The sequence below is a fragment of the Bubalus bubalis genome, chromosome 4, assembly GCF_019923935.1.
Source record: "Bubalus bubalis isolate 160015118507 breed Murrah chromosome 4, NDDB_SH_1, whole genome shotgun sequence".
NCBI lineage: Eukaryota > Metazoa > Chordata > Mammalia > Artiodactyla > Bovidae > Bubalus > Bubalus bubalis.
Window position 1 is genome coordinate 42563156 of NC_059160.1, and position 24906 is coordinate 42588061.

Consider the following 24906-nt stretch of genomic DNA (forward strand, 5'->3'; position numbering starts at 1 on the left):
TCAGAGTTGAGTAGTCCTGAGAGGGGGCATCACTTCATGGCAAATAGATGGGGAAACAGTGGAAACAGTGGCTGACTTTATTTTTTGGGGCTCCAAAATCACTGCAGATGGTGATTGCAGCCATGAAATTAAGACACTTACTCCTTGGAAGGAAAGCTATGACCAACCTAGACAGCATATTAAAAAGCAGAGACATTACTTTGTCAACAAAGGTCCATCTAGTCAAGGCTCTGGTTTTTCCAGTGGTCATGTATGGATGTGAGAGCTGGACTATAAAGAAAGCTGAGCGCAAAAGAATTGATGCCTTTGAGCTGTGGTGTTGGAGAAGACTCTTGAGAGTCCCTTGAACTGCAAGGAGATCCAACCAGTCCATCCTAAAGGCTATCAGTCCTGGGTGTTTACTGGAAGGAGTGATGTTGAAGCTGCAACTCCAATACTTTGGCCACCTGATGCGAAGAGCTGACTCATCTGAAAAGACCCTGATGCTGGGAAAGATTGAGGGCAGGAAGAGAAGGAGACGACAGAGGATGAGATGGTTGGAGGGCATCACCAACTCAATGGACATGGGTTTGGGTAGATTCTGGGAGTTGGTGATGCACAGGGAGGCCTAGTGTGCTGCGATTCATGGGGTCGCAAAGAGTCAGACACGACTGAGCGACTGAACTGAGAGCAGGCCCCTGTCAGCAGGGCCCTGAAATGTCAGAGCATCAGAAATCCACATTAAAAAGACACGCTTAATATCTTTTCTGGGCAAAATGCCTGGTAGTCAGTGTCTTCCGTTTGTCTTTACTCTACCTTTAGGTTCTTAGGTAAATTTCCTTCCCCCTCTTCAACATTAGTGTTACAGTTTCTGTAGTTAAACTTTACGCTCTGTGTCTACCAGTGGTCTTGGTTTAATTTTCACATTTGAGAATTATTGTGGAAATAGTTTTGGATTGAATACCTTAATACAGAGCCAGTATAAGAAGCTGTTTGGAGAACAGATGGCAAAGAGCCTTAAGGGATTGCAGCAGTAGTGACTTTGAGGAAAGTACCTGAAAGTACCTATCTTGTTCCAGTTATTATAAGTTATCAAACATATCACTCTCCTTCTGGGAGAATGAAGTCCTACAGTAGAAATTTTAGGAAAGCCTTATCCATCTTTTTGAAGACCATCTTAGAAGCATTTCCTGTGATGGTCATTCCTTCAATCTTCCCCCTCTAGTACTGCACTTGTCATAGAATCTCTCTTCTCTGCAGCTCACATTTATTCCCATGGAGTATCTTACTTTTCTTATATGCAGAAACTTCAGAAGTACCTTTTTATTTTCCTTTCTCTCTAGAAGTAAAATGAGGGCTAGTTTTCTATTTCTTACTCTAAAGATATTACATTTGTAAATCTGAAAAGCCAAATTTATATTTAAAATTTGATTTCAGTTTTCAAATGATCATCATGTGTTTGCATTGTTTTCTCGCCTCCACACTATGCTTTTCATGTTAATGTAGGGCACTCTGTTGAGTAAGTAAATGATCACATCTGACATCTGAAAGTTTAGAAAAACCACTAAATTCTCCCATAGAATAAGAGATTTTATTCTTGGCTCTTTGGAGTTCTAGTCCTTATTTCCTTGTAGCTTTTGACCAAGTTATTATATATATATATACACACATACACACACACACACATACATATATGTATATATGTACATATATATTTTTTTCTCTTTGACTAATTTAAAACTTTAATATAGACCAGACACTGGAAATTTTCTCCAATATTATATTTTTACCTTCTAAAGCAAACTTTAATGAACTGTCATGAGTGGGACATAAAATTGAATTGTTTCAGTCAGATAATATATTTTAAGGGAATTGAAAGAATCAAGGAACACTGGAGATCAAGTAGGTGAAACCCCCCTACTCTTTTAATAAAGTTGAGATTACTTCTAGGTTTTGGCACAGTCTAGCTCTTCTAGAGCTTGCCGGCCAGAGAATGCTTTATCAGTAACTACTTCCGAGCTATGGGCATGGAGTAAAAAGAATCTCTTTTACTGAAAGGCAAAGTCAGTCTACTTGGTCCTACAGTTGTTATAACTTCCTCTTTTAGTCCTAGCAAAAACCCAGAGAAGGTGATGGTGGCTTTTGCCATAGGAGCAAGATTCACAGAGAGGGAACAGGACTATCTATTTAATTCCTCTATGTATATGACATGGACTTCTTTGTAATCATTATCACCTGCACCTCTGAGTAGAAGAAGAAGGGTTTTTATTAGGTATATTGTAACCTGAGATTATATAAGGTTAATATATAATATTGACAATTTAGAATGTGAAGTCCCACTTAGGAAGAATAGGGGAAATGTAATCCTGAAAGCATGAAAGGGAAAGAGAAGCACATCATTATAAGACAGTCTGTCATCTTTTGTGAGCATAACTACCAAAAGCAAATGCTCAGAACTTCCATATTCATGGGCTTGTGTTTCTATAAGATGATAAGACTTTGTCGAACTTTATCCATCACATTTGAGTATGTGTATCTGATAACTCAGAAATTTCATTCCTTAACATTACATTTGTCACTCAGTTTGCAGAAAAATTTGATTGCTGTTGCTGTCTTGAAAGTGTGAGTCCTCTCCATTTTGGTGGCTGCTTTGTAGCCCTGCTACACTGTTCAGGTATAGCGAAACCCCCTCCTGAGAAGGCCTTGATAGAAGAGAGAAAGAAATAGTAACATGAACAGTTAGCAAGCGAGGTGTTGCCTTAATCAAGCTGCAATGATGATAATAACCTTTAAGAGTAGTTTCAGATCCCCAGATTCTGTGTACTACAAGGAGGCTGTGATTGCCATACTTAGAATATAGTGGGCAATTAATGATAAAGATGGATTCTATTCCCTTCTAGAAATGTGAATTTGAAGTTGTAGTTAGGTATATCTGATAAAAATGTATTTGGTTACCTTTTATTTCTGCATTATCCAGTGTGGAAATGAAATTTATAACACTGGTCATAGGAAGTTAAAAATAATATATGAGGAACAACTGGTTAAAAAATTTGCTTTCAGAATGAGTACACTGGACATTGTCACATAAACATGTTGAAATGTTTTAAATATCCATCAACATTTCTTTGATGTTTGGAGCTAAACAGAAGACCTGGCAGAACAGGACATTATTCCTCATTTAATCTTCTTAGCAACTTGTGACTTTTACAGATAATGATCCTGAGGAATGAGAGGTTACATAAGAGGTTAAGTTCTCAGTAGCTTTTGTCTTATAAAAATATATTTAATCTTAGAAACAGTGTTAGAAACAATAAATATGAAGTAGGAAGAAAATTATGGACCTTCTTTAGTAATCTGCCTGCAAGTTAATCTAGATACTTAGACTTTCATCCTTTTGCATAATTTAATATATTTAAAAGTTAATTAAATGCCCTCCCCAAATCATTACTTGGTAGTGATTAGCAGGGGCTGTTCATTGTTGACTAGAAATGAGGCAGTAATTTAATTCAGTTTCAAAATAAATTCTTCATTTTAAATAAAGACTTTTTACTAAAATAGATGACTTTTCTGTTAATTCATACATGATGAATTCTTATTGGAGATGGGTGACAATATAAAACAGTGACTTTGTTTTTTCCAGATTATTTACTGTTCTAACCCATGCTCTAATAAATTTAAATGAATAATGTACCTACTTTGTAAAAATTTTATTTATTTTTTAATTGAGGGATAATTGCTTTACAGACTTTCGTTGTTTTCTGCCAAACCTCAACATGAATCAGCCATAGGTATACATATATCCCCTCCCTTTTGAACCTCCTTCCCATCTCCCTCCCCACCCAACCCCTCTAGTTTGATTTAGAGTCCCGTTTGAGTTTTCTGAGCCATACAACAAATTCCTGTTGGCGGTCTGTTTTACGTATGGCAATGTAAGTTTCCATGTTACTCTTTCTGTACATCTCACCCACTTCCCTCTCCCCATGTCCATAAGTCTATTCTCTATGTCTGTTTCTCCATTGCTGCCCTGTAAATAAATTCTTCAGTATCATTTTTCTAGATTCCGTATATATGCGTTAGAATAATGATATTTATCTTTCTCTTTCTGACTTCACTCTGTATAATAAACTTAACATTAAGCACATTGGTAAAAATAATTGCTAAATATTGCCCTTTTCCTTTAACAGATATTATAGACTTGTTGCCTGAGATACAACAATTAGAAATTTTATTATGTAAGGGCTTCAATTTATATGGTTGAGAACTTCAGTTTCTGGTTTATAGAAGATCCTTAATAAATTGTTACTGAACCTATTTTCTTTAACTGATTTTCTTGCTAGTATAAAATGATATATTTACTTAAATATTAGCAAAATATTTATGAACCAACAAAAGAAAATACATGCTACATATTTTATAATATAATCATTTTGATATAGGCTTAAAAGCTCTATAGTATAGAAATAATTTTTTCACAAAGAAAGCATGATATTCCCTGGAATTTTTGTCTTTGGCTACTTTCAATGTTGGTCACTTTCCTCTGCCTTGTTTTCCTGTTTTTTTAACGTGTATTCCTCTTTCTTGCAGTTCAACAACATGTTGTTATACTGTGTGCCAAAATTCAGCTTGGTGGGCTCTAAGTTCACTGTTCGAACCAGGGTAGGCATCGATGGAATGAAAATTATAGAGACTCACAATGAGGAATATCCACACACTTTCCAGATATCTGGGAAAGAAAGAACACTGGAACTGCAAGCCAGGTAAGAGAACCATTCCTCTCTCACAACTTTCCAAAAGCATCAGGTTAAACAATAATTCTGAGGCCTTTTCCCAAGCTTGGTTGAACATAAATGGAAAGATGTAAGCTCTTGAAAGTCAGAAATTGTCTTCCTTTTTGATTCCTGGTACCTAGGATAGTGATTTTTCAGACAGTAAACACTCAATAAATTAATGTGGCTGTTGAAATTTACAAGGTGCAAAGAATGAAGTTGTTGCATTTAAGCCAAAGTTTCAAGTCTTGGAGGAAAAATTTCTGTCCTAACCATTTTCCCCTCCATCTTTCCTTTTGGTTCACAAATGTTTATTGATGTTTATTATTTCATGATAAACGTCAAAGCTTTAGCAATCTGTCCTTCAGAGACTCTGCATCCATAGGACTTAATGGCACTTTGGTCTAGAGAATGACTGGAGGAGACATTTTGGAAAAGATAATTCTCCCGCCACAATTGAGGATACATAAAGGGGGCCATTTAGGGTGCTAGTAGCCTCTTGCAACCAGGAACTCTGGAAGGGGTGGCTCTTCTTATATGCTTTATTGAGTAGGAGAAAAGAGCTAGAGGTCTAGCATCCATCCCTCTAGCATAACCATGTTTATAAAGGAAAAAAAAACTTGATAACCACCTGTAGTAGATCACAGCCACCTCATGTGTGAACCTCTAGAAAACAGAACGCTGTCAGATTTTAAAATATCTGCTTTAAGAAGCTATCATCCTTTTATCCTATAAAGACCAAGCATGGTGAAAATTGAGATTGGCCAAAAGTTCTGTACAGATCAAAATGTTAACTACTAATCCCAGCTCTAATAGTTCTGATACCTTAGAGCCTGTGGAGAATCAGAGAGCCCTTGTATTCCTTTCTTTGTGGTTCTGGCTGCTCACGTGAACTCATCCAGGATATTTGTACTTATTAGTAAGGTGCCTGCCAGGCTACAGTCCATAGGGTCGCAAAGAGTCAGATACAGCTGAAGCGACTTAGCATACACAACTCTGAACGAGCTTAAACTTCATATTTTCAAAAGAGAATAAATTATTTTAGTATGAATTTGTGCCCAGGGAACAAGGGAATGGTGAATACAGATACGGAACATGTGGCAGACTAGGAAAGTTTGAAGAAATACCTCGCCAGTTCTTTGATTTTCCACAGAAAATATTTAATGAACCTGCTTTGCTTAGGGAGCTTCCAGGAGGGTTCTTTGAGGATTAGGAGGTGGAATTTCAAGCATGAGTTAAAGTGGTAAAGGATTTGGCCTTAAATGTTACATTTTTCCTACTTTATCATGGTGAGATTTGGACCCCAGCTGTCAAACCTAAGAGAACAATGTATGTTGCTGTGGGTGGAAGCTCCTGACCGAAGTCCTTATTCAGTGGTTGACTTACGAAGTGGCCCTGGTGACAAGGAAGACTCATCAAATTTCAGATCATCATGAAAGCCTTCATTACTGATGAATGAAGGCGTTTCTGGCTCTGAATGTGAGCATAGTTCCAAATCTGCAAACCTAAGAGATGTGTCTGAACAGCAGACAAGAGATTGTCAAGGTTTCTTGACTTTCCTGAGTAGGGAGGAACTCCAGCCCCTCCATTACCAGGTTGGGCTATTTTTCCCTTCAGGATGGGGCTGATCCATGAAATTTTTTTCTTAAGTACAGGCAGTTTATCATTTTGCAGAGTTGCAACATATACTATAGGATACATTACAATTAGTATTGAAAACACATTCATTTTTCCTTAAATTTCTTATTCCCCTAATCTCATGCGGAGAAGGCAACGGCAAGCCACTTGCCTGGAAAATCCCATGGACGGAGGAGCCTGGTAGGCTGCAGTCCATAGGGTTTCGAGGAGTCGGACATGACTGAGCAAGTTCACTTTCACTTTTCACTTTTATGCATTGGAGAAGGAAATGGCAACCCACTCCAGTGTTCTTACCTGGAGAATCCCAGGGACGGCAGAGCCTGGTGGGCTGCCATCTCTGGGTTCTCACAGAGTCGGACACGACTGAAGCGATTTAGCAGCAGCAGCAGCCTAATCTCATTGCATTAGTTGTATTTATCATTATTTGGTGACTTGAAGATCCGAATGAAATGTGATTATTTATCTTCTGGTCCATAATGACCCTCTCAAAAGTATAGAGGCACATTTAAATTCTCAGAAAGTCAGAGGGATTGAATGGAACCTCAATTTGGGTATATATTTGATGGTATTTAAAGAGAATTCACTTCTGAAGCAAATACAGGAAAAAATGTACTGCTTTTCTTACTAAATAAGTCAGTCTCAAGACTGATCTCTTATATTCTGCTTCCCCTTCCACATTCAAAAGAATATAAGCTTTTGAATCAAAATTATTTTATATAGTTTTTATCAGTGGTTTTCTATTGCCAAATGGTTATAAAAATAGAGTAATGAATCAACAAAGGAGTAAAAAAAATCTGTCATGATTGAGAAAGTAAAACAAAAAACATTGAAGACTTGTCAAGTTACTTTTCATTTAAAAGGCTAAAAGCAGCTAGCAGATGACTATGCTTCCGGAGCAACAGAGTTGATTTTGTGGGAGTGGGCATAGCATTAGGAGAAATCTTTTTTGAGGGGTAAGATTGGAGCCCCTGCCCCCAGCAAGGTTCTTGGTTCAAGGATCCCCATGTGAAAAATAAGCAGACTCTTCAACATTTAGCAGGCACAGATTCCAACAGCATTCCTGTCATATCATGATACTCAGTAATAAATTTGTGAGAAAGATGGATGGTGTTACAGGAGCAAGCCTCCTGCCAGACTCACATATGTGATACCTATGGGACTGAGGCATGTGACATTCAGTCTGAGACTGGGCCTCAAACTTAGCCCTAGCCTACCAAATACACACAAACAAATAGAGCCCATTCTTTACAATCCCTCAATTTGGAGATAAAGTCTACTAAATGGGAAATTATTTTCCCACCAGAACATTATTAAATACTGGGGTTCATTAATCTGTGAAATCTCCTTCCCACAGGCATTTAAATCTTTGTTGTGCTTTATCTCTAATGTATTAGGCGTGATGTTGACTGAAGCCTCCTTGCAAAATAAAATTAAATTGCTTATCAAAGGAAATGTTAAATAGCTCCCCGAGGCCTTACAAAGACCATTTATGTTCTCAAGGATAATTAGAATCTTTCCTAAGATGGGTTGTGACTTGTAGCCTTTCAAAGCCTCATGTGTTTTCATAAAAGTGAATTGGAAGACCAAGCCTATATATATCTAGTATAATGCTAGATCTACAGATACCTAATATATACAACTAGTTGATGGTTGTTAAACCAATAGAAGCCCAACTTAACTCTCTGTCAAAAATCGTATGTACCAAAATAAATGGATAGTCTAAAATTATGTTTATAAATTCAAATGTTCAGTTGCCAGAGATTCTGTTTTAGTTTTATTATAACTCCTTCTTGGACATTCCCAAACTTTTCATAAAGTTGGAATAACATAAAATCATAGTTTTATGCACCAGATATAACTCATTAATGTTCTCTTTTTTCACTTTAATTTTTTGTTGTTATATGTTTTAGTTCTGAACAAGACAAAGAAGAATGGATCAAGGTAAACCTTATTTCTGTTTTCATTTTTGTTTTGTGGTAACCTCTGTATGTCTGCTCCAGTATTCTTGCCTGAGAATCCCATAGACAGAGAAGCCTGGCAGGCTATAGTCCATCGGGTCATAGAAAGAATCAGACACGATTTAGCAACTAAACAACAACAACAACTGTATGTGTACCCAGATGTGCATATATTGTTGTATTATGCACATATTGTAGTCATCAGAATAAGTTAAAGTCATCACCTTTAATTTTTAAGGTGATTTATATCTTAGGTATTTGTTTAATAAAGTATTTATTTGGTTAATTAATTTGTATGTGATACTTTAATATGTGTTTGAATTTTGTATATATTTTAGGCACTTCAAGAGACTATTGATGCTTTCCATCAGAGGCATGAAACTTTCAGAAATGCAATTGCTAAGGATAATGAGATTCACTCAGAGGTTTCTGTAAGTTGAATTAAATTCTTTAAGTTCTTTTCTTTCTGCAGTTGCAGAATATCTATCTAGTCATTTTGTTATCCATTTTTTTTCCCTTTACAACACCAAAACTGGCTGTTTGGACAGAATCTCATTTCTTAGATGAATACAATAGAGTGCCTTTTCATGCTGCTTAAACTTCTTTGAACCTTTGTTTTCTTTTGCATTCTGAGTTTCAGGACATGGTATGAACAATGTTGTTAAAATGCTTCTTAAAATAAATGAATGGATGGATGGAAATGACAGTTTTTGCCATTAAAATTGAATCTCTTTCCTTTTTAGACTGCTGAGCTAGGGAAAAGAGCTCCAAAATGGATCCGAGATAATGAAGTTACAATGTGTATGAAATGCAAGGAGTCTTTTAATGCCCTGACAAGAAGGCGGCATCATTGTCGAGCATGTGGACATGTACGTGAGATTTCTTGGTCATTAAGGTTGCTAATCAGTATATAAGTGTTATAAAATCATTATCTTGGAAAATAAAAAGAAATCATGCAATAAATCACTTAGCTGATAAACTTATTTTGGTGATAACTTTATGCAAAAGACTGTGTTGGGTCCAGGGGAAAGACTGGTAAGCAAAATGATAGCCAGTTTCACAGAGCTCACATTTTAATGGGGAAAATAGATCCATCAAGTAAACAGACAAGAATTTCAATTGACTATAAATGCAATAAGAAATCAAGAAGCTAAAATGGAGAATAATGGTAATGAAACAAGATTTGGAAGCAATTTTACTTAGAAAAATGAAGACCTGTCTGAGGGGTTGATATTTAAGCTGATGCCTAAAATGTAAGGTAACCATAAAAAAGAAAGGCAGGAAGTACATTAAGGCAGTAAGAGTTGTATATCAAAAGCCCTTTGGTAGGAAAGAACGTGATCTATTCTTGAGACTATCAAAAGGTCATGCAGCTGGAGCATAATGAGTGATCTAAGAAATAGATAAATAAGAACCAAAGGAGTCAAGAGCTTTGAGAAAATAAGAGATGAAACCTGTAGCTTAAGTAGAAGTTCAGGCTTTTGATAGGGAGAAGGCAACTTCTCTCCACTATAAATAACAGAGGATGAAGGGAAAGGTGAGGGCTAATGTAGATGTGGTTTTGTTTTTTGGGTTTTTTTTTAAAATGCCCTTTGATTTATTATTTACTGTTTGTGGGTGCATTTTTGATTTTCTGGTGAGAAATGAGGGAATTTAGGTCTGATACTACTACATTTTCATTGAAATATGAGAAAGAGTCATCATTCAAAAGTAAAAGGGAAAGGAAGAAGGGGGCAGGAGATTTGAAAAAGAGAGTTGTCTCTGGGCAAGAAAAATAGCCTACCAAAGAAACAGTGATGGCCTGCTGGCTACCTTTTAGAGGTTTATGGTTATAAATTTAAAAGGACACACTAGCCCATTTAATACAGTGATGTTTCTCTAGCAAAATTCAGCAACGCAAATCAGAAAAGGCAGCTGACAGGTTTGCAGCAATTGAATTGTTGCATATGGGAAGAGTGAGAAGAAACAAAGCATGAACTGAAGCTGGAGAGAAGTAGTAGCAGGTTTTGGAGGGCCTTGTAAACCAAGTTGAAGATTAATACTTTCTTCTAAAAAGCAACATAAAGACAGAAGGGTAGGCATTGTAGAGTCATGATTGAATGTATTATTAGTATGCTTTTGTGCAACAGTTTTTATTGATAGTACTCATAGGTTATTCTCAATTACTCTGCGGATTTATTCTTCCTTTTTTTCCAAGTTTTGACTCAATGAGACAGATTTATAATCAAAACCAAATTGATAGCAAATATCTACCCCCACCTGCCCCACCAGGGTAAGACTTTTTACTTTATCACTGAGTTTACTTGAAATGATATCAGATATTGACATACTATTTTTAATAAACAAAAATATATTTGAATATTCTATGGCATAATTTGAAAATAAATATTAGTTGATATGAATTTGCAGATACAGACATGTCTAATTTTAAATCCTAGAGTAATTTCATTGTAATCGTAAGAAAACAATGGATAATTTTACATTCTGTAAAATTGAATGAATTTTGTAAATTTTGTAAAACAATGAATTTTACATTCTGTGAATCTAACCCAAAAGTTTTGCTAATATTTATATTTCTCAAATATAGTTTTTCTACTATAAATGGAAAATTGCTTCTAGAAGCAAGGAGATAATTTTTTTAAACCACAAGGTTTGGTTTTTTTTTAACAATTACCTTATAATAATTTGAAAGAAATACCATTCACTAAGAAGTAACATGCATTTGCATTGTAGTCATTCATTCTATAAATGTCCTTGGCATTCTATAAATATTTATTATATAAATAGGGGTCAAAATATACAAGGATGATTCCTCATAGAGCTTAGAGCCTAGTGAGGTTGACAGACATTAATCAAATAATCACACAAGTATATGGTTAGAAATTGTGATCAGTACATGAAAAAAGTACATGAAACTTTAGTAACACAGTGGTGAGATGGGCTATATTCTGGAATTTGGAGGAGTCTTCCTTGAGGAAGTGAAATTTGAGTAAAATATCTGAAGAATGAGCAAGAATTAACTTACTGAAGCATAGATGAGAGAGAGAAGGAAGCATAGCACTTTAGAAACTATAAGAAGTCAGTGTCACTGAAGACAGAATAAAAGGGATAGATCATGCAAGACTTTATAGGCCATGGTTAAAAATTTGCTCGTTATCCAAGAGCAAAGGGAAGATTTTAAAGGAATTTAAATAGAAGAGAAACATAGCAGATTAGCATTTTAAAGGAAGTAAGTATCTCATTCCATTTGGAAAATAGCTTGAAGGGGCTCTTAGAGCAGCACCTGGACTCTAGTAAATATGCTACAAGGACCAGTCATGAGGTCCAAGGACACTGATAGCTTGGACTCAGGTGGTTGCAAGGAAGATATGACAGATTGAAAAAGTGTCTAGGAGGTAAAATCAGCAGAGCTTTATAAGGTGAATCTATGGGGTGAGGTAAAGAGAGGGGTCAGGATGACTCCTAGGTTTCTGACTTGCCATGACTGGTTAGAAGGCTGTGTTATTTAGAGCAATAGAGAGTACTGTTGGGAGGGCTAAGTGTAATAAGAAGAAAGCTGAGGGCAAGGAAGACTATGAATTCCTTTGGGACGGATATTGATTAAATATCCAAAAGTATGCTTCCCAGGTAATTCGGTAGTAAAGAATCCACCTGCCAACATAGACGCAGGAGAGGCAGGTTTGATCCTTGGGTCAGGAAGAGCCTCTGGAGAAGGAAATGACAACCCACTCCGGTGTTCTTGCCTGGAAAATCCCATGGCCAGAGGAGCCTGGCAGGCTGTAGTCCATAGGGTGCAGAGAGTCAGACCTGACTGAGTATACATGCATGCACATGAAGTATGAAAATCTGTACCAAGCCTTTGAAGATTTCCTACCTTTTGAGGCCAGAAAGAGAAGGATGAGCAAGCAGAGCCCATCACAAATAACATTCTAATACCATGACAAATATTCCAAATGTTCATGGGAATATTACTAGTCTAGTAAAAAATTTGCCTTTTGCATTTAGCTTTTTCTCATTTATTATTACCCATAACTGCTGTTTAAATCTTATTTTATAAATATGGTTATTCACTCTATTATTTTTTCTTAATTTAAGGTGGTTTGTTGGAAGTGTTCTGATTATAAAGCTCAACTTGAGTATGATGGTGGTAAATTAAGCAAAGTCTGTAAAGACTGTTATCAAATAATAAGTGGATTCACAGACAGTGAAGAAAAGAAAAGGAAAGGAATTTTAGAGGTATGAAATATTAAATACTGGATATCTTTCAGATTTTTTTCTTTTCTTTTTTTATTTTTTATACTATAAATTGAATTTCCTTTTAACTCTGAAAAATACAAGTAATATATTTTGTTATTTCTCTTAGTATAACAATTTGGACCATGACAAGCAAGATTTATACTTTTGTTCTGTTGCTGACTCTTGGGATCATGCTTAGTTGTATAGAAAGAAGAGGGGCAGTGCTTGATTAACCAACAAGCATTTGAGAGTAAACCTTCCTTGGTTTCTGGGGGATTGGTTCCAGGCCCCTCCACAGATACTAAAATCCATGGATGCTCAAATCTCTTATATCCATTCAGTGGTGTGGTACAGCCAGAGCTTCGTATCCTTAGGGTCTGTATCCACAGATATAGAGGGCTGATTGTGTATTGATTTTGTGAAGGTGTAATCAAATATTAGAGTATTGTACCTCTTTTAATGCTCAACTTATTACAATATATCTGTATATTTTTAAGAGGAAAGTGTCAATTTCATCATATTGGCTTTGAAAACTACTGTATGATATAAAAATTTAGATTAAAGTCTTATTACCTGAAAAACTGTTCCAGCTTATTGCATTAAAAGCATCATTTAATGGCCAGTGACAGAAATCTGAGAACTATATTGAAATATGAAATGTCTTAACAACTGAGTTTGATTTAATGTTTTACATATATTCAGACCTCCCAAACCTAGGATCTATAATGCAACTAATATCTGAAATAAGTTTTATACCCAAATACATTAACAACATAAGTAATAAATTATATAATAAGGCTCTTGGTGACAGAAAGTTCAAGATAGCCTGGAAATCTGTGAAGAATAGGCTCGTGATCAAAATTCTTATGTATCTAAAGTTATAGAATGTCTACAATTCATTGATTCTAAGAATCACTTAGTATTTATTAAACATCTATGCTGTATAAACATACAAAAATCATTTCTGTTAACTAAAGAAGGATCATAAACATTAAAGTCCACTTGAGGTTAAAGTGTGAAGAAAGCTGAGCGCCGAAGAATTGATGCTTTTGAACTGTGGTATTGGAGAAGACTCTTGAGAGTCCCTTGGACTGCAAGGAGATCCAACCAGTCCATTCTACAGGAGATCAGCCCTGGGTGTTCTTTGGAAGGAATGATGCTAAAGCTGAAACTCCAGTACTTTAGCCACCTCATCCGAAGAGTTGACTCATTGGAAGAGTCTCTGATGCTGGGAGGAATTGGGGGCAGGAGGAGAAGGGGACAACAGAGGAGAAGATGGCTGGATGGCATTACCGACTCAATGTACGTGAGTTTGAGTGAACTCTGGGAGTTGGTGATGGACAGGGAGGCCTGGCATGCTGCGATTCATGGGGTCGCAAAGAGTTGGACATGACTGAGCCACTGAACTGAACTGAGGTTCAAGTACGGTCCCACAAGCTATAACTCTGTATTCTTCTAGGATATAGGTGTTGCTTTTATGGCAAACCAGAGTGGACTTTCTCTGACAAGGCATGGTGGAAAGACGTACTTCAGTAGATCCTAGAAACAAAAGTCATAATTTAGTATAAAATTTTTGCACTATGATAATACAAAGTATGGAATGCCTTGGGGTCAGGGAAAATAGGTAACATTTCATTTGAGTCCAGAGTTAGTGTTCCTTGTCTTCAGATTGATTTTAAATGTTCATCTGCTTAGCTATATTTTTGTAAAATACACAATTATGTACTCAGGTATCGTCACAAGTCAGATTGCTGTAAAAGTTTCTAAATGCTTACTCTTGCTTTTTGTGCTTATCTCTAACTGGTAGCAAAACAGTTTGCACACCAGCACTGCTCAGTGGATGACACTGGATTTGAGAGATACAAAATAGATGCAGGGATTTCCCTAGCAGTCTAGTAGTTAAGACACTGCATTTCCACTGCAGCGAACACAGGTTCAATACCTGGTCAGGGAACTAAGATCCTGCATGCCTCAAATAGAAAGAAAAGAAAAAGGCAGAGAACAGATGCAAACCATTGACCATTTTTTTTAGTGTGGCCAAAAAATAGAAAAGAAAAAACAGAAAATAGATGCAAACTAATTGCTTTCCATAATATATGTAATAAAAACCATCATTAGTCAAAGGATTTTGTTCCCTTTTTAACCAGTTATTTATGTGTTAGGAGCCAAAGCAGAAAACTGTACATGGCTCTACCAAGAGTTAATGTAATTTTAATAACTTTGAAATTATCTCAGGTAAAGGGCAGAGATTGCTGGTAATCATTTGCCTTTTTGCTATTGTATTCTTAAATAGTGACGCTGATAGAGCATTGTGGCTAAGAGTTCAAGCTCTGGATCCAGACTCAAATCCTAGTACACCATTTCCTAAATCTTAGGAGAGGTAGTTCGTCTCTAAACCTCATGATAATGAAAGCAGTACCTTTTCGGTGTTGGTGTGAATGTTACATGAATTGATACAAGTAGTAAGCTAAGAAAAGTGCCTTCATAGTAAGTAGTCAATAAATGTTTCAGTTCAGTTCAGTCGCTCAGTCGTTTCCGACTCTTTGCGACCCCATGAATCGCAGCACGCCAGGCCTCCCTGTCCATCACCAACTCCCGGAGTTCACTCAAACTCACGTACATTGAGTCGGTGATGCCATCCAGCCATCTCATCCTCTGTCGTCCCCTTCTCCTCCTGCCCCCAATCCCTCCCAGCATCAGAGTCTTATCCAATGAGTCAGCTCTTCGCATGAGGTGGCCAAAGTACTGGAGTTTCAGCTTTAGCATCGTTCCTTCCAAAGAAATCCCAGGGCTGATCTCCTTCAGAATGGACTGGTTGGATCTCCTTGCAGTCCAAGGGACTCTCAAGAGTCTTCTCCAACACCACAGTTCAAAAGCATCAGTTCTTTGGCACTCAGCTTTCTTCACAGTCCAACTCTCACATCCATACATAACCACTGGAAAAACCATAGCCTTGACTAGACGGATCTTTGTTGGCAAAGTAATGTCTCTACTTTTGAATATGCTATCTAGGTTGATTATAACTTTCCGTCCAAGGAGTAGGCATCTTTTGATTTCATGGCTGCAGTCACCATCTGCAGTGATTTTGGAGCCCCCCAAAATAAAGTCTGACACTGTTTCCACTGTTTCCCCAGCTATTTCCCAGGAAGTGATGGGACCAGATGCCATGATCTTCGTTTTCTGAATGTTGAGCTTTAAGCCAACTTTTTCACTCTCCTCTTTCACTTTCATCAAGAGGCTTTTTAGTTCCTCTTCACTTTCTGCCGTAAGGGTGGTGTCATCTGCATATCTGAGGTTATTGATATTTCTCCCGGCAATCTTGATTCCAGCTTGTGTTTCTTCCAGTCCAGTGTTTCTCATGATGTACTCTGCATATAAGTTAAATAAGCAGGGTGATAATATACAGCCTTGACGTACTCCTTTTCCTATTTGGAACCAGTCTGTTGTTCCATGTCCAGTTCTAACTGTTGCTTCCTGACCTGCATACAGAGTTCTCAAGAGGCAGGTCAGGTGGTCTGGTAATTCAAGGTCTGCTAATACAATTAAAATTGACTTAATTCATCATAGATCTAGATGCATATTTAAATAACTATTGCAGATGAACCTTCTTTGGGGCAATCCCAGGAGGCATTTTATGTAAATATATTATAATGTATGAATATTCCCTTCAGTTGAATTACCTCGCTATCTGGGTTTATTTTGTGTTCATTTCTCTGTCTCACTATTTCTTTGCATTATATTTTCTAGATTGAATCAGCAGAAGTATCTGGAAACAGTGTGGTATGCAGCTTTCTTCAGTATACCGAAAAGTCAAAACCTTGGCAGAAAGCTTGGTGTGTGATCCCCAAACAAGACCCTCTCGTGCTGTACATGTATGGTGCCCCCCAGGTATCTAAACTATATCTTTCTGAAGGGACAGAGGGAGGCAGGTGGACACTGAACTTAAAATTTTTCCATTACTTCTCTATAGAATAAAAGAATTCATACAGTTTCACTATTTTTTCATTATAATTGAAAAATATAAGTAACTGTAATTCAGATTTATTTAGATTGATTCCTTCTATATCTGCTTAGCTGCTCAGTCATATCCAACTCTTTGTGACCCCATGGACTGTAGCCCACCAGGCTCTTCTGTTCATGGGATTCTCCAGGCAAAAAATATTGGAATGGGTAGCCATTTCCTTCTCCAAGGGAGAGGGGATCTTCCAGACCCAGAGATTGAACCCAGGTCTCCTGCACTGCAGGCAGATTCTTTACTGTCTAAGCCACCAGGGAAGCCTGATTTCCTTCTATAGCCAAAAATGTTTTCTCCCTATGGATCATTTGCCCCCTTCTGTCAATCCTGTTCAGTGGGTTTGAGAAAATATGGGTTGAATTAGTAAAGAGCATGGGAAGAAGAGGTTGAATCAGAGGGAAAGGCAAGGAGCCTTTTTAATGATAGGAAATATCAATAAGCCTTTTTTCCAACCCTTGAAAGGATAGATACCTGAAAAAGAAAGCAATGTGAGAAGAAGGTGACTTTAAATCAACCTTGGATTATCATTATCCAGTAATAATTTGGGGGGACCTTGTGTGAATGTATCGAAAATAAGAATTTGGGAACAACAGGCATACAGCAGGCATTAATGGATTGTATTGTGCTTAGAAACCAACAACACATAAATCAATTGTGCACTCACTTAGAAACATGAAAATTTTAATGTACCTGTTGTATTTTAGCCTGTATCTACTTTAAGGGCTAGTGAAACTTTATTTTCAAAATAGACTAAAAATGCCAAGATGTGTACATGTATTTTTTTAATTGAAGTATAAATGATTTACAGCGTTGAATAAATTTCAGATGTATAGCACAGCTATTCAGACATAGCTCTGTGTGTGTATGTGTGTGTGAAAGTGAAAGTCCCTCAGTCGTGTCCAACTCTTTGAAACCCCATGTAGCCTGCCTGGCTCCTCTGTCCTTGGACTTCTCCAGACAAGAATACTGGTAGCTGTACCCTTCTCCAGGGGATCTTCCCAACCCAGGGATTGAACCCAGGTCTCCTGCATTGCAGGCAGATTCTTTACTGTCTGAGCCACCAGGGGAGCCCATATACATATTTTTTAGATTCTTTTCCCTTATAGGTTATTACATAATATTCAGTATAGTTCCCTGTGTTATAAATAGGTCCTTGTTGGTTATCTATTTTATACATATTAGTGTGTGTGTGTGTGTTAATCCTAGCCTCCTAATTTATCCCTCCTTCCACCCCTCTGTCCCCTTTGGTAACCAAAAAGCCAATTTTTTTTTTCTGTGTCTGTGTCTCTTTCTGTTTTGGAAATAAGTTCATTTGTGTCTTTTTTTCCTTTTAGAGCCCACACATAAGTGATATCATATAATATTTGCCTTTCCTTTTCTGGTTTACTTCACTTAGTATAATAGTTTCTATGCCCATCCAAGTTGGTGCAGATGGTATTGTTTCATTCTTTTTATGGCTGAGCGATATTCCATTGTGTATGTGTGTGTATAAATATACCACATCTTGTTTATCCATTCATTTGTGGATGGATATTTAGGTTGCTTCCATGTTTTGACTATTGTAAATAGTGCTGCGCTGAACATTGAGGTGCATATGTCTTATTGAGTTATGGTTTTCTCCGGATGTATGCTCAGGAGTGGGATTGCAGAATTATATAGTTGCTTTTTGTCATTTTCATTCAGTTTCTAAGTCATGTCTGACTCTTAGCAACCTGCACGAACTGCAACACATCATTTTCTCTGTTTTTAGTTTTTTAAGGAACCTCAACAGTGTTTTCCATAGTGGCTGAACCAATTTACATTCCCACCAATAGTGTAGGAGGTCTCCCTTTTCTCTACATCCTCTCCAGCATTTATTATTTATAGACTTTTTGATGGTGGCCATTCTGATCAGTGTAAGATGATACCTCATTGTAGTTTTGATTTGCATTTCTCTAATTAGCGATGGTGAGCATCTTTTCATGTTCCTTTTGGCTATTTATATGTCTTTGAAGAAATGTCTATTTAGGTCTTCTACCCATTTTTTAATTGGGCTATTTGTTTTTTTATTCTATTTCATCGTTTTTCCTGTCTGTAAGTAAATTGATGAATGAATGAATTAAACACCAAATAGAACTGTGTTTGGTAATGAAATCATCATTAACATTTGCTGATTTTGTACAATAAAATTACTGTTCTTTTCTTCTCTTGTACACTGAATAAAGAGCTGAATGGGCTCCCTCACAGGGAAAGGTGTGGGGTCAATGAATTCTGGCTGATTTAGGCATTAGTGCTTATTCATTAATTCACGCAGGTGACATTACCAGTGGCCTCATGAAGAGGCACAGTACTAAGCAATGATCTCTCCCATCTCCATGGAGAGCTCACAGTACAAGTCTGTGGAGAGATGGTGGGAAAGGAGCGTTAGTGGGAGCTGGATCACATCTCACCATGTTTTTCCCTTAGGATGTCAGAGCCCAGGCCACCATTCCACTCCTGGGCTATGTTGTGGACGACATGCCGAGGAGTGCAGACCTGCCACACAGTTTCAAACTGACCCAGTCTAAGTCTGTGCACAGCTTTGCTGCAGACAGTGAGGAACTGAAACAGAAGTGGCTGAAAATCATCCTTTTAGCTGTCACAGGTGAGACGCCAGAATGTCCTAGCCAGCATCCAGACACTTTGGACGATCATCTTGAACCTAAGAGAAAATCAGAATGCCAAGTTCCAAGACCTACCACAGTGTAGGGTGTGTCTCAAGATTTATAGCTCACGATATTCTCAGCTCTCCTTATTCATCTCTTAGCACTTTATGTTGAAAAATTTTACAGGCTCATAAATGCATCTTTTTGGGGACTGTTTTTATGTACTCTTAGTGAAATTAATGTGCACAGCCATTCTACCCATAAAGTTTGAAATAATGTGAAAAGTGGAACATTTTTCTAATGAGCTATTCCTTGAATATGTACTTTTGTCTTGGAAAAAAGTGGTATAAATTAATTCTATCACTTTAGGCTAGAGAAGTCTTCTTTCATTTAAGAAATCCTTTAATGTCTTCACTTACACATACAGGCTTTATAACAGTTTGAAAGATATACCTCCATGTTGCCAAAATAGATCCACAGTAAAAATAAAAAAAGAAAAACAACAATACAGGGACAATTTAGGCTATTGTATTAACTTATTTAAGTTAGTTTATTAAACAAGCTGCATAAATGATGTACATTCTTTTAAAGCAAAAGAAAAAAGACACATTGTTGGTACTCAAGATAATACTTGTGTTTGTAGAAATACTTCTAAGAATAAAATGTCTTAAGTATATAGCAATTATGTACATATAGTATTAAATACAAATATATATATACACACTATCCACACTTTTCAGGTTAGGTTCATATTTGTCTCTAATTTATTTTTAAATATACAGCATGTTTTATCTTGGAACTGAGCAGTGTTCTAAACTTATGAGATGTTTTTGCTGATTTACATTTAACTGATTAACATCTAAGGGTATTGATATTTTTATAATAAAAAGCTGTAATTTATGTGGCATGGGATATATTAGTGAGTTCCAACAGTATTTTTAAAGTACTATTTTTCTTTGTTCTGTGCCTATTTAAAACAGTGCCTCTCTTTGAAGGTGCTAATAATACCTAGTTAAATATAAGATGAGGGTTTGATTAATGCTTCAGTCTTGATTACTCTGAGATAAAGTGCATTTTGGTCACTGGGATGATCAAGTCATACAGATTATTTTACCTTTTACCATCCTCTAATTGTTGTGGCAGTTAACATCAGCATGTATAAGATTCCTGACCTTACATAGAACTGGGACATACGGCAACTACACTTATTGTTATGTTTTCCTTTCCCTTAAGACTGTTAGTTTTGGTTAAATGAGGACTATATATAGTTAACACTTAAGATAACTGTGTGGGCTTATTCCTTTGTCAGATATGAAAAAAAAATTCACATGTGATAATCTATGATTAAGGGTAAAGGATAGGTAATTAAGACAGTTTATGCTTAACTTTTTAAACCACCTCACTAAAGAACAGTGGGGGAAAATACAATATAGAAAAAATAGTATTTTAATGGCAGGTTTTGGGGGGTACAATATGATTGATGAAAATTTGAGCATTTTCACCCCCTTTTATCCTCTGGGGAATTTTAATAAACAATTTTAATATTAATAGATTCCTTGTCACAAAGGCCGTTCTTTATTACATTGTAGTTGTGATTAAAATCTCACATTGTTGGATATTTAAGTTAATCCTTTTCTTAAACTTAGATCTCTCTCTTGTTTTACACTTACTCTATCATGTTCCAAACATTGTCATTTTTTAAATTCATCTGTCTGCTAGAAATCCACAAGAGTGATCCTACTAGCCTTTGGGGATTACACCTTAAAGGTAGATCAGATTCACTCAGAATTGGAGATTGCCACACATTTTATTCAGGCCCTGTTTTTTAAAGAAATATTGAAGTATCAGTATCTCTTTTTTTCCCCCACATCCCTAAGGAGAAGCTAAATTATAGTGGGCATGATTAGATTGCCATCTTCTGAAAAAGGAGTACCAGCCATTACCATCAACATTAAGCCAAATACTTGGAGCCCAAAAAGTATAAGGGTAGCTTCTTAGGCCCTATTAAATTAAGGACAAATTTAAAATATTTACGTTGTTTCTCTTTTCTAGTTGCCAGGCATGGGTGTATTTGTGTATGTGGTGTTTAGGGGTGATTATTGAGAAGGTTATAATATGGCTGTAGGTGATGCTTTCTTTGATTTTCTTAATCTCAAGAAAAGAGAAGCAGTAAAAATGTAGAATGATTATCAGGAGAAGGTGACTTTTGTAATGAGGATAGAAAAATGGAAATGTAAGGGCCAGTTAGAAGATTTACAAGTCAAATTATTTTTAAAAACTATTTTGAAGAACAAGATTACATTTTTCCTACAAATAAGTCCTCCTGGAATGGAAGTAACATGAACACATTCAAATTTTGGCTCAGTAATAATCAGATGTTATTTAATGTAGATTATTGAAAGAAGACTCATGTAAAGAGAATATTTATTATCATACTCTTAACATTATCTTTAATTTTTTTTCCAAAAAAATAGAAATGTTAGTATCAGAAGAGAATTTCTGCTTATCCAATCACCGTCTTCACATTCCACATGTTCTTTTGTCAGGCACAAAGAGAAGCAATGAAGCAGCTTTGTTTTCACTGATGCTTTTACTTGGAGAAAGGCAAAGGAATACTTTTAGCCATTTAGAAACAGTCAACCAAAAGACCTCAAAATGCACCTAATTGATTATAAGAGTAATGTCTTCTGCTTTCTGAAGACACCTGAGCTGTCATAATAAATTGAGCCTAGAAACGCAATTGATTGTTTTACTATTAAAACAACATTCCATAAGGGCCTTATTCTTTATTTTCCTCTAAGTCATCTTTTCTTTAACATGCCTTTCCTTCAGTCTTAAAAAAAATACTTCTTTGATAAAAACTACTATTTATTATAAAACATTCCAGTTTTTTAAATATAAGTTTTGCTTTATTGAAAGTCTACCATTTGGTATATTGAATATGAAATGTAGTGCAGACTTATCTTCAGGTTTTAAGTGGGACCCAAAAATGAAAAATGCCACCACCCACTTTTGTGACAGTGGCATCTATAATGCCATCATGTATGCAAGCAATAAAATTTTACAGGGTAGGATTTTATACTGAAACTTTAATGTGAACATTCCTAGCCACAGTGATATAGAGAATTAACTTCTAGGAGTGGTACTGTAATTCGAATTGCTCATTTTAAGGAAAAGAAAGTATATGTGGCAGGGTTTGGAGAAGGGATAACATTATTCTTGAGATTCAAGTAACCATCAAAAGCCTTTTTATTTTTGCAAAGGGTCTGGATGGTTAAAAAAAAAAAATCAGTTAAAGCACATCTGCACAACTTCATCAGGTTACATTTCATTTTCCATGAAGCTTAATGTAGATTGGTATATTTACTGGCCAATGTACGCAAATTAAAAAGAAAAAAAAAATCCCAATTTTTAAAACTTACCAAAACTTTTATTGTCTTCTTTGTGGAAACAGGATTTGTCCCCCTCTAAATTCTCATTTTTGGTTATACCCAAAGCCTTAAGTTCTTATTCTGAACTCATTGTCTGTGATAACTGTGATAATGATCTTTCTGAGCTGAGTATATCCTGAGGAAAAGGTAACAATGGGAACAAATAAACTTCTAGGGAACAAAAGGTTTTTGTTGTTGTTTTGTTTTTTGTTTTTGCAGGTATTCTTGCTGTATTGCAGAATAGAAAATTTTGTCTACATTACATAATGTTCCGGTTAGATCCTCTAAGAATAAAAGCACATGGTATATATAAGCTAAAATTAACTCAAAAAGCAAAAATATCTTAATGTCTTCATTCTTAAATTTTATATTCTTTAAGAATATATTAATATGAAATCTGTGACTAATGTGTTCTTATTCTTAGGGCTATATTGAACATCTATAGTGGATCATGTTACTTTTTCATCTTCATCCAATTTTAGTAGAATCAAATTGCTTTTTATTTTAATACTATTATTTACTATAGAGTCTCCAGATTTAGAAAATGGAGTTTGATGTATAAAGACTACAGATATACTTTTGAAACCCTTTCTGTGAGTTTATGCATACAGGTATATATGTAAAAGCACTGTTGATTTCAAATTCTGTTTTTCCATAGGAATAAAATTTTTATAGAAAATATTCTTTTTAACTTAAATATTTTAACATAAATTATATATATGGATTTTAAGTAAAATCTATTCTTATGTATGCCCTGTAATCATGTTGTCATGAGAAGATAACTTTGCTTTCTTTACTGATACGGCAGAGAAGAATATGATTAGGAATTGAAACAAGCAAGTACGGACAGAAAGGTGGACAGAAAGAGACCCATGGTCTCCAAATCAGAGCAATATATCTAAGATAAATGAAAATTATTTAAACTGCAGGGGGGTATAAACTATAAGATGCAAATCTATGTAATTGCACACTCATAGATCTATTGCACCTGGGCCTTTCACCTTGACCTCTAAATTTATACCACTAGTATCTTGTCATTGGGCTTCCCAGGTGGCTCAGTGGTTAAGAATCCACCTGCTAAGCAGGAGATGTGGATTCAATCCCTGGGTCAGGAAGATGCCCTGGAGAAGGAAATGGCAACCCACTCTAGTATTCTTGCCTGGGAAATCCCATGGACAGAGGAGCCTGATGGACTGTAGCCTATGGTGTGGCAAAGAATCAGACACGACTTAGCAACTAAACAGCAACAATCATATTATTACTTTTTCTTTTAGACTTAAAAAATAATACTGTTGGACCATTTTCTGCACTGTTTAATGACATAAAAAAAAAAATCCCTCTAAAGTCAGTCATGGTCTGTCTTCTACTTTTTGGACTGAACATTTGGCAGGAAACAGTGTCTTTTCTGTCTTTTGAAATAAAATAGCACATGGCTTCTACAAGATAGTTAACTCATTGTGAGTCACCGAGAGTTACATGATGTTTACCCCTTACTAAAATTCATTATAGATTGAATTAGTGAGATTAGGTAGACTAGTGAGAAATTAAATCAAGAAATATTGTAGCATATTTGAATAAGTGAATACCAAATACATAGAGTGAGATATATATACATTAATATATAAGTTTGGGAAAAGACATAATAGTCTATGGGACCATTATGATAACAGAATTGCATTATATATTACATATTATATGGATGTTGGAATGTATCACTTGGGGAAGGTCTCCATCAGCAATCATATCTGTATATAAAATTTGGGGGATTTTGTCTGTTTGTTTTACAAACTAGCATTTCATTTTGTGAGTGACAATTGACTGTTATTTTTGAATAAGTGCTATCTGGGTTTTTGAATTGTTGAATGATCAATTTGAAAAGGTATGTTAGCAAAATTTTAGAGTTAACTCAAATGTGAAAAAGTGTACACAAAAAGTAAGTTTTCTTTTCTAGCTGTATGAATGTAAAATACTTGCAGATAGTGTATATATTGTGTAAATATGTATATTTGGTCAGAGAGCTGGAAACATTGTAAAATTAAGCACTTTAATTCTTATTAAATAAATACTTGTATCCTGTAAATAAATACATCCTTGAATGAATTCTAAAGGCTTAGATGTTATTTGAGCTAGGATTATGCATGTTCAGTACACAATGATTTGGTTGTTAGAAATTTTGGTTGATTCAGAAAAAAGTTACTGCATAAGGTACTGATGTTCCTTCTGACCTCCAATCCCACCAAACCCTGTGTAAATGTTTCA

General features: G+C 35.9%; 1 protein-coding gene across 9 annotated transcripts in view; it reads left to right on the forward strand.

Moving 5' to 3' along the window:
* FGD4 (FYVE, RhoGEF and PH domain containing 4) overlaps positions 1–24906 on the forward strand; it is a 241934-nt gene that overhangs the window by 207562 nt on the left and 9466 nt on the right. For 6 of the 9 annotated variants that reach the window (XM_044941338.2, XM_006055603.4, XM_025283482.3 and 3 more), the window contains 8 exons: positions 4564–4736; positions 8294–8324; positions 8680–8772; positions 9085–9210; positions 12437–12577; positions 16325–16465; positions 19038–19215; positions 22867–23806. In XM_044941338.2, the coding sequence (XP_044797273.2) occupies positions 4564–4736; positions 8294–8324; positions 8680–8772; positions 9085–9210; positions 12437–12577; positions 16325–16465; positions 19038–19215; positions 22867–22994 (1011 nt within the window). In that variant the 3' untranslated portion in view covers positions 22995–23806. Of the gene's footprint in view, positions 1–4563; positions 4737–8293; positions 8325–8679; positions 8773–9084; positions 9211–12436; positions 12578–16324; positions 16466–19037; positions 22812–22866; positions 23807–24906 lie in introns of those variants that run through there. The other 3 variants (XM_044941340.2, XM_044941339.2, XM_006055600.4) reach the window with 2 other exon arrangements.